The following is a 10,651-nucleotide window of genomic DNA, read 5'->3' as shown; positions in this document are numbered from 1 at the left end:
CTGGTGTGAACATCACACGACTTTCCTTATCCTATTAAATGATGGTGCTTATTTGGGTGTTCTGTTGTAACATTTACAATATCTCTAACCGTTTAGTCGATATATCCTTATCCTATTGAATGGTGCTTATTTGGGTGTTCTGTTGTAACATTTACAATATCTCTAACCGTTCAGTCGATATAGCTGAAAACCGCCAACGGTCATATTACCGCCAACCGCAGCACTTATTTTAACCAAACGTTTTGTGTTGCATCCTTGTCATCATTCTAAATTATCGCTCGAGTTGATTAATAAGGAAATTTTGTACTGCGTAGAGTCATAAGTCGGAGTGTCCGAGTGGTATGAAGTGTGATCTCTGACTAACTGCTGAGCGGGTGGGGTGGGCCGCCAACCGTTGCACTGATCTTAACCAAAAGTTTCGTGTCGCATCCTTGTCACATTTGACATCTACATACCAAAATTCAAGTTGCTATGTATTACCATAACGAAACATTAAAACTGAACAGATATCACTTCTGATTTCAATAGACAAATGAGGACAGTGACAAAGGGCGTATTTGGGCTTTTCTGTTTTTCTCCTAAAATGCCGGGTTTCCTTTCTAGGTATTGTGGTTCTCGAGATAGAGCGATCAGTGTGTGAACTATGAACTGTGAATGGATCTCGTTCTTATAATATAAGATTACCTATGTTAAGCTACGCCGAGCAAAGCCAATAAATGGATGGGTGAAAAAAACCAAAAAAACTGGTTTTTGGGGGATTTTTTTCACATTTTCTCACACAAATGAGCTCTGATCTTGAAATTTGTCGCGACGACCTATGAACTCAAAGCGAGAAAGTTTTAGATAACACTTCAGTCGTTAATTTAAAACCGGTTTTAGCGTCATCTATGTTAAGCTACGCGGAGCAAGGCCAATAAGTGGATGGGTGACGTAAATATTATATTGTTAGTTAACAGGACACATTTAAAGGAAGAACGGGCTCTAGTCTTGATTTTAAATTTTAAATCATTACATGAAAGTATATGTAGGTACATACATACAGGGTGAACACGAGAAACGTTTACGTATACACCTACTAGTCATTGATTCGATTTTATTTTATGAACCTTGTAGGTAATTTTAACAACTCGTAGGTAATCATGGCTGAAGAAGATAACCAGTATAGCATGAAAGCGCTATTTTAAGAGTTGGCAGGTATTAAAGCTACACAACAAGAGAGCGATAAGAAAATTAACAAAAAATTAGATAACATCCAGTCCAACTTTCAACCATTGGTTCAAGAAGTAGCAAAGCATACGAAAGAACTCAAGTATCTAGATTTTTTGTGGGCACTTGATTTATTTTGGGAGGAACGACTTGGCGGGGTCTTTTTTATGCCACGAAGTGGTATTTTTTGGGGGGAACAAAAAATTAGATAACATCCAGTCCAACTTTCAACCATTGGTTCAAGAAGTAGCAAAGCATACGAAAGAACTCAAGTATCTAGAATCTAGATTATGAGAAAAGAAGAAAAAAATTGATTATATTCGGACTGAGTGAGAACAGAGAGGAACCACCCAGTGACTTGGAAAACATGGCGATGGATGTGATTATAAACTTGATGAAAATTAAGAACTTTACACTATTTGAGCTTGACTTCCTCAGAAGATTAGGTAACCGTCAGCCTAACAAATCGAGACCCGTGATTATCGGTTTTACCACACAAAGACGTAAATTTAAGGTATTGAAAAACAAAGGCAAGCTCAGAGGATCAAATATCTTCATTCATGAGGACACGTCACCAGAAGTTCGAGAGAAAGAGAAACAGCTGCGCGTAGAAATGAAAAGATTGCGAGCCGAGGGAAAGTACGCGGTAATCAGATCCGGCCGACTGATTACTTAAGATACTATTCCATCCCAATATAACACGGATGCTAATAATAAAAGAGCACTTTCCGTGTCACGTCACCCGAGCAGGAACAAAATGGTTTTTATAATAAACGAGTGAACTTGAACACAAGTGATGCATATTCTTCTGATAGTTTCATGGATACAATCACTGAGGACCAAATGAATGATCAGCAAGGTGTTGAAATTGTTCAGCAGACAGATAGCACGAATGCTGATTCGTTGTCTATACAGATGTCACTTGGCAACATTGCTTCAAGCTCGGCGACCTCGTCTATATTGCGTGCTCCTATGTTAAACCCTGGACTACCGAGAACTCCACAAGTGAAATCTAAGCAGACAACTAGGCGGGATGACTCTCAACCTAGTATCGATAATTTTTTTCGTCCAGAAGATCCAGGCCAAAAAGAGTCATGAAATCCGGAAATGCCAAACAACTTAAAATTTCATTTTGGAACATAAATGGAATGACAAGAATACAAAATTTAGATTTGAAAGAAATGGAACTACTGTTGCAATGGGATATAATCTGTATGTGTGAAACTTGGCTAACAGAAACACCCTGTATACAAAAATTCAGGGAATATTACAGTATGGTTAAAAACAAACAAAGAGGACGAGCAAGTGGTGGATTGATAATTTTTTTCCAAACATGGAATTGAAGTCGACACACACACACACACACACACACACACACACGGACCAATGGCTGAAACTTTGGATTTAGGTTCTAGGGACCTCAAAAACGTGTTTTGGCACTAAAAATTGACCATCAAAAATTTGACCGGATTACATTACTTTCCTTCCTATAGGATAAGGAAAGTAAAAATCTGGTGTGAACATCACACGACTTTCTATTACATTTGCAGAATACGTATTTAAAAAAAAATATAAAAAAATGAAATAGCTATAACCAGGAAGAGGCACTGAAGTTATTAAAATTAGCGTTAGAAGATATAGACGAGCATGGATACTCAAACATTTTAATTGGCAGAGATTTTAATTCACGAATTGCAGATAGAAATTTCATTGATGAAGAATTAGCCAGTAATCTTGTTCTTCTTCCTCAGCGGCGCTCCTTAGATGAAGTTCTAAATACAAGGGGGGAGATGCTAGTGGAGTTCATGGAGGAGCATGGGCTCATTGCACTCAATGGCAGGACTCCAGGGGACATACCAGGACAATTTACATTCATTAGTAAGGTTGGTAACAGTGTGGTAGACCTGGTATGGACCAACATGGAGTTATGCTCGGATGTAGTGGACCTCACTGTCTCCGCGGATTTCCTAACTTCGGATCATCTGCCTGTGGTACTTAATCTGGACTTCAAGTGGGGCACTGAAAACATAACCGTGCTTGATATGTACGATACAAATGAGGAATTGATATGTACGATACAATACAAATGAGGGACGGGCCCAGCTTGTTTGACCTGTTTTTGCACCAGTTTCAGAGAATCATCCATGGTTACAAAAGATAGGTATTCAAAGACAAGACAGACTTACCATTTTCAATTTATTGTTGGCGAGGTCAATAATTGTCCTAAAATGTCGTCTATGTTCCTTTCCAAGAACTGCATTTGTCAAATCATTCCTCTTCACAATGCCTTTACACCCATGTACTGCAAGGAGATAGAACACTGCCTTGTTGGCAACCTCCCGTAGCTCATGGTTTGACACTTGTGACTTGGATGTTTTGTGTTGTGCTGACTGTGCCATAAGCTCTTGTGGAAGATCTATTTTCTGACTTGACCACCTTTGAGATTTCTGTGTTTGAGATTTTCCTCTCTGTTGTGACATTTTCTGAAAATGTACCATTTGGACTGAGTAAAATGTAACATTTGGACCAAATCCAGTTATTTGACCAAACGTAGCGAGATCTATGTTTTAACTCAACTGTTTTGTGTTTGGTTTACATGTTTGTTTGAATAATTGTTCTGCTTAACTAATGATTGCCTGCTCCAATTGAGATGAAATTTGGTAAATGAGTCCCTTGAACCAAGGCACATTGATCCTTGTAATTTGGAGTCCCAGAACTGAGCGGTTCCATTTTTGGTCTCCCAAAATTTCCTTCCAATACAAGAGCCATACCTTGCGAAGCCCCAGGAGCACACAGCGCGACTGTAAACAAATAAGCGCAAAGCACGACCGCATGCACAGCCCTGGGAGCGCGCAGCGCGACCCTATGCTCAACCCCGCAAAGCCCCGGGAGCGTGAAGCCCAACTATATGCACAGCACAGCCCTGGGAGCGCGCAGCGCGACCCTATGCTCAACCCCGCAAAGCCCCGGGAGCGTGAAGCCCAACTATATGCACAAAAAAAACCCGGAGGGACGGACCCAGCTTGTTTATATACAGGGTACGCCAGAAAAACACTGGCAACAGCTCAGGGTAGGTAGATCTCATCATTGCCAACAAGGTTCTGTGGGTCATTTTCCGAACTTTTGCTTTGTTTCCAAGAAACATATTAAAAAAAAAAACACTTTAAAAAATCACAGACCTTGTGTCAGTTTATGGGTCATAACTTTTTCATTTTAATGGATAAAATGTTTTTTTAAAACCATGAGCAAGAGCACAAAATGTTGATCTGAATACATATGCCTGAGACACAATTTCCAAAGTTCAGTTTTGAGATTCCTAGTTTTTGATTTTCCCAATTTTCCCTGAATATGGGTCCATAGGTGGTATCAAAAGAAAGGTAATTTTGTTGAGTTTAAGAACCTGTGATTAGCCAGCCTGGTTAGCTTGGTTGGTGGCACATCTTCCTAGTAAGCACTAGGCCGCGGGTTTGATTCCCATCTAGGGCATATTTTATCCTGATGGGATGTTTGTTCTCGGATAAACTATGGGCTAAAAAATTCCCGGAGGGATGGACCCAGCTTGTTTGTTCAAATGTCATTTCTCAGCACTTAGATCTAATTATTTAAAAAAGTGGCTTACTGAGGGTCAGTGTTCTGTAAAAGATTAAAAATCCATCTCGAGTAGACATTGATCCCACCAAAAACATAAATGTAAAAAATAAGGCCAAGTTCCTTTCCAAAAATTTCGGCCCTCCATCGTTCTGAGATCTTTACTTTGGTCCAAGTTGCCTGTCCTCTCTCACCTTAACCTGTATCTCCTTCCAAAATCCAGGTCACCTCCGTCCACGGAGAACCATTTTCCCTTAATATTTTTTTTACATCCGCAACTTCTTGCACTTAACTTACTTGGCAAGTTTTGTTTTTTTTTTTTTTTTTTTTTTTTTTTTTTTTTAAGGTGAGAGAGGACAGGCAACTTGGACCAAAGTAAAGATCTCAGAACGATGGAGGGCCGAAATTTTTGGAAAGGAACTTGGCCTATTTTTACATTTATGTTTTGGTGGGATCTCATTCCTTTTTGTAAAGATATACCTAGGTACGGTTTTCATTTTTTTCCTCTTCGTTTTATTGGATATTCAGGACGTAAAGTTTTTTTACGTTTGGGCTTCGGTTCTTCTGGGTCACTTTGAGCCTCAATAATGGTAGGATGTATCGTCCATTCCACGGTCCTTAATTTTTTTTCCTACGGACGATGTATATTTTTAGGGCATCAGGGTGGGGACAGTACAAAGATCGTAGTCGATTGTATTCGACTATGAAGCAGGATGAAGTGCCTTTATCTTTGAGGGGTCAAAAATGGCCTCGGGGGCGGTGACACGTAAGGAACCGTAGAGACCTGTGCAGCTCCACGCCGGACGGCCACAACAGGTCGAAGTGCCCTTTTCCCCGATCCCTGGAGAACTCCATCACCAACATGGGGCCACTCCATGAGCCCCACATGACACCCACTCCCACATGTCCCCTCTCTCCACAACCACAATACAGCGTTGGAACAGAGGAGCGCCGGCCGCCGTAAAATTTCAACAAAGGTGCTGTACTCATGCGGCCTTTGCCCATGAACTGAGGCATACCTACCAGGAGTCGCGGATGCCTCACCCGCGAGGCAGATGGACCTCTGGTAGTCCTCAAACCGGTGAGTACGTGGGCGACAGATGTCCGAGCGATGCGTGATCAGACATGTGCACAACCGCGTCCCAGAAATGCCCTATGCTCAACGCGTTGAAGAGGCACGCCCAGTCGCTCCATTACAACCTCACCAAGGTGGAAACCTCTCGCCCCTCACCATCGATGCAGAGAGGAAAACCATGACACATACATTCACGAGGCCGGGTACAGGAGTAAACTCTGAAAATATTCAGTTTCGAAAAAATAAATCCCCTCGGGACGTTGTTACCCGATACAAGATCAAGCCAACAACTGAAGAAATCGACCAACTTCGACCAGTGTAGTTGGCCAGTGCATTGAATTGTTTCCTGCGGTTGTCCCTAGCAAGGTACCGACTTGTTGTGAAAGTACCAGGGTGCGAACAAAACAATTTCACTATTTTTTGATGTAAACATCATAAATAGACTGTCCAGCCTGTCCACACCGAAACAATTCATTTGGATACCCCCACTTGATAGGATTTCCAAGGAGCAACACAAGTTATTAGATAATAGTATCATAAGTATTAGTATTAATAGTAGCTTTATTAATATTCATATTTATATACAGTAGGTACAATAGGTACAATAATAGTAATAATAATACAATACAATAATACAAGTATATGAGGTAAGGAAAGTGCCTACCTAGATATATTAGTTACTTAATGGTTGGGGCCACGAACCCAAGCCGAAAACCCAGACTCAAGTTCAAACCCCCAGACCAAGGCAGACCCCCCGGCTGATTACAGAGTTCTCAGCCAAACAGTCCACCCAGCCCGGGAATCAAACCCAAGAAAGCCAGAACCCAGTCCCGTAGTCCCCAACCATTATTCACTGCACGACCCCCCATACTAAGAGACCAAACAAATATTGGCCCCTCGTTATTTTGGGGAGAGTTGTGATGAACATAAGAGTAATAATGATGGTAAATAATTAAGATAATAACATAATGAACTAATTATTAAATAAATAAATAAAAAAAAATATATAAAAAAATATTAGAAACATAATAGGATTAAAAAAAAAAAAAAAACACATTCCTGTTATTCATTTACCTAGCTGTGTAATAATATTTCTTTACCTACCTAATACCTACTTTTTACAAAAAAATAAATAATAATTCAACCAAGCCTTGGCTGTCTGTACAAAGAAACTTTTCAGTCCTTCGCCGACAGTAAAAGCAACATAATTCTATTCTATTCTATTCTATTCTCTTCATTATTTCCGCCCTCTGCCAACCATCTCTTGAGTTTGATCTTAAAATGATTTTTATCTCCTTCTTCTTTTATTTCAGAGGGTAAGCTTTGAAAAATTTTAATGCCTAGGAAATTTATTGTTTTTTGCCCTTTGGTTGTGTTTTTCTTTGGTAGAATGGGGGTTTTCCTCCGCAGATTGTACGTATGTTCTGCATAGTTAAACACTTCGCTTTTATTTTTAAATACATAAGAACATATGTTTCTTTTAAACAGTCCTTCTATATTTAATAATTTTGATTCTTTGTAGAGCATTTTGGTGGCCTTTCTTTTTTGAGTATGATCTCAATGATTGAATTTTGTACTACAGATAGACGTTCCAAACAAGTTTTACTTGCTCTACCATACGCGCATATGGCATATTCTAGAGATGATTGGCATAGGGCGAAATAGATTTCTTTAAGAGTTTGCTTGCCTAGAAAAGTTCTTAATACTAGGAAAGAGTGCATTAACTTGCGCAACCTTTTGATTAGTGCGTTTATGTGGGTTTCCCATCGTAAATGATGGTCTATGTCTATGCCTAGATATTTCCAAGAACTGACCAATTCTATGTTGTCACAATCACAGTTTGACTGACTGCAATCCCGCCCATGGACCGTTATACTATTGAGATGAGGAAGACTGTTTTTAGTGATGCAAACTGGGAGGACTTTAGTTTTGCTAAGGTTTAGGTGAAGATTATGGTCTGCGAACCATTTTTGAAGTTTTGACATGTCATGTTGTGTTTTTTCGGTTACTTCAGACCATGTCTTCCCCTTTACACATAGTACTCAGCATGCAAGGGGTGGGGGCCCTACGAGGGCAATTTTTTTTTGCACTTTTACTTTTTTGTTGTTGTTAAACATCATAAATAGACGTGTCCACACCGAAACAATTCATTTTTGATACCCCACTTGATAGAATTTCAAAGAGTAGCAACGATTACACAGCATGTTACCCCCAGGGGGTGGGGGTTAAACCTAATTTTTCGGATTTTTTCGATTTATTCCTTAAATAACATACCATTTCTATTATTTCTCAAATTTCAAGTCTCCACCTTTTCGGGAAGTGCCTCATAATTTTGAGTGAGTGAGTTGAAGTGAGTGAGTCAGTCAGTATGAGAAAGTAACCATTCTTCAACTCGCTCTAGCTCCGATACTATTTGATGTGGACCAACGAAACTTGCCATGCATTGTTACTATGTGGGACTCTATTGAGTGAAAGTTTCAAAGTTCTACGTATTACTGGAACAAAGATACAGGGGGGTCAAAAGTGGGTTCGAATTGTTTCGTGTAATATTACAAGCTGGAACTTTGGGCCTGGCGCACTGCCATGCGCCTGAGATAATGTATATTTCTAAATTTCTATATTCTAGCAGCATTGAAGATAAGGGCTTTCCTAAGAAAAACAAATAGGAGGTACTTGGAAAAAGAAGAAAAATGTAATATGTGACCTGGTTTATAACAGTTTATTTTTTAGATTTTTAAGTAGGTACCTACATGGATGTATTTCAATAGGTTTCTTTCCAGGTAATACATTTTTCTGATATGTGCATTGTTGTATAATTCTACCCTAATAAGTAATAGATAGGTAGGTATTGTAAAAATATATCTAGATTATTATAAATGGAAAAAATCATTATTATAAATGGAATTATGTATTTACCCTACCTGAAGTTATTCACGTTTTCTGCTTTTCAAAATAAATGTTTCCAAAAAATACCAATATACAATACAATGTATCTATCTCTACGTAGGTACTACTACTATATTACCAGTATACCGCAGTTTATCAAATATGGCCAAATGGTACGGTATAAAAGGAAATGTGGTAAAGTTCCAGTTTCACCCTAAATCCTAAATGTAAATGCTTCATGCTCAAACTTGAAACTTCTGCACGAGTGTCCGAGTGACCTACTGACTGTTCTTTCATTACGCCGCATCGATGCGACTGCACTTGACGATCACTCTGCGTCAGGATATATCGTAAAATGTGGATATATATCATATATTGACGACATCTATCAGTGATATTACGATACATTTTTTTGCGATATATCGTCAATATATTGACAACTATGCGGCCTGAACTATTCGAGATCGCTTCACGGATCTTAAGAGCAGTCGTTGACGCTGAACGTAGCGCGAACTGTAAGAAAAATACGCGTCTCGCATGGCACCATACGTCGTGCAAATGAAAAACAGGACCTCTATTAGTGGATGTTGCGACTGTTGCGATAATACGATATATCGACAACACGCTATATATCGATGATATTTTTCGTGCGATATATCGTTATATGTCGATGTCATTTTGTGGCGCTATATCGTCGAAATGACAAGAACATTACGACAATATATCGGTCAACCGTTTCTGCCAGGTAGTTAGCTACGCTGGTAGGCGTCTGCCATTTTAAGTGCTTCAGTGACAATTCCGCGAAGTTCGATTCCCGCGCCGGGGCGGATTTTATCCTGATGGGATAATGTTCGTTCTCGGAACGGGCTGGCCTTTCTCATGCCTGTATTCCTTCTCTCTTTCGATTTCGGGACGATAAGACCCTAGCAGTTACAGTTCCCTGTCCAAACCTCTTAAAGAAAAAAAATAAGTAAACTTTTTGAAAATTTGAAAGTTTGAACATTTTGCTGTTTAATAGCAATTTATCCTACATTTGCCTTTTTTGCTCTTTCCGTTGCCTTTACCTTTCCTACCTATTCTAGTATACATAACTTCTTAGATAATTGTGGACACATTTGTTTCCGGCCTTGAATTATCACAAGCCGAATACTAAAAGGAGCAAAATAAATTGAGAGCGCCGAGGCGAATTTGTTGGACAGTGCTCTTAACCTCTCAGGAGCGCAGTCCGACCCAGAAATTTAAATCTTCAGTGCCGCAGCAATCCTGTTCAAAGCGCGACAATTTAAGCTGACCACAGGGCGATTTTTCTTTTTAATATTTGGGGTCTCACACTCTAGCAGTCTTCAGAGGAGAAAAAAAAAAGATTGATCGGAATGCAAATATTTCAGCGCCACAGGGCAATTTTTTTTAGTATACAGGTGGTTTCGTGAATTTGCGAAACCACGCTTATGTCTCAGAACACGGCGCTGGGAATTAAGAATGAAATAAACGCATCATGTAGATGAATTTGATGATTAAAATGGCTTTTTTTTAAATGTGGCAATTTGTTGCGCAAACGGCCCATTCCCAAATATAGGTCACTTTATGGACCCCATTTTTATTAATTTTTGGAATCGCATAAAATTTTAATGAAAAATGTATTCATCGAAAAAATTTGGCTCTACAAAAAAGCTTCTGTATAGTGTGAGAAAGAAAAAGCTGAGTGTTCTGGGGTCTACTTACTTATTTGTTGCGTCAACCAGGACCTCAATCCTCGCATCCTACCGCAATGACCACATGTTTGTTTACCCTAAGTAAAACTTTGTCAGCAAATAATTTAAACAAACAACAACAACTAACAACAACTTTAACAATTTCAACTTATTATGTTTTGAATTCTTTCTTAATTCTTTAACA

At 39.3% G+C, this 10,651-nt stretch overlaps 1 protein-coding gene across 1 annotated transcript in view; it reads right to left on the bottom strand.

The window, feature by feature from the left end:
• Positions 1-5,886, bottom strand: part of LOC103507621 — a 7,189-nt gene extending 1,303 nt beyond the window's left edge. The window contains exons 1-2 of the mRNA XM_008472115.3: positions 5,818-5,886; positions 3,393-3,689 (exon numbers count right to left, since the gene is read on the bottom strand). Coding sequence (XP_008470337.2) covers positions 3,393-3,686 — 294 coding nt within the window. The 5' untranslated portion in view covers positions 3,687-3,689; positions 5,818-5,886. The remainder of the gene's footprint in view (positions 1-3,392; positions 3,690-5,817) is intronic.
• Between the last annotated feature and the right edge of the window lie 4,765 nt (positions 5,887-10,651).

This window comes from Diaphorina citri, unplaced genomic scaffold (assembly GCF_000475195.1).
Source record: "Diaphorina citri unplaced genomic scaffold, Diaci psyllid genome assembly version 1.1 scaffold330, whole genome shotgun sequence".
In the NCBI taxonomy this organism is placed as follows: domain Eukaryota; kingdom Metazoa; phylum Arthropoda; class Insecta; order Hemiptera; family Psyllidae; genus Diaphorina; species Diaphorina citri.
Note: the sequence above shows the minus strand (reverse complement) of the source record. Positions and strands in the feature narration are given on the sequence as shown.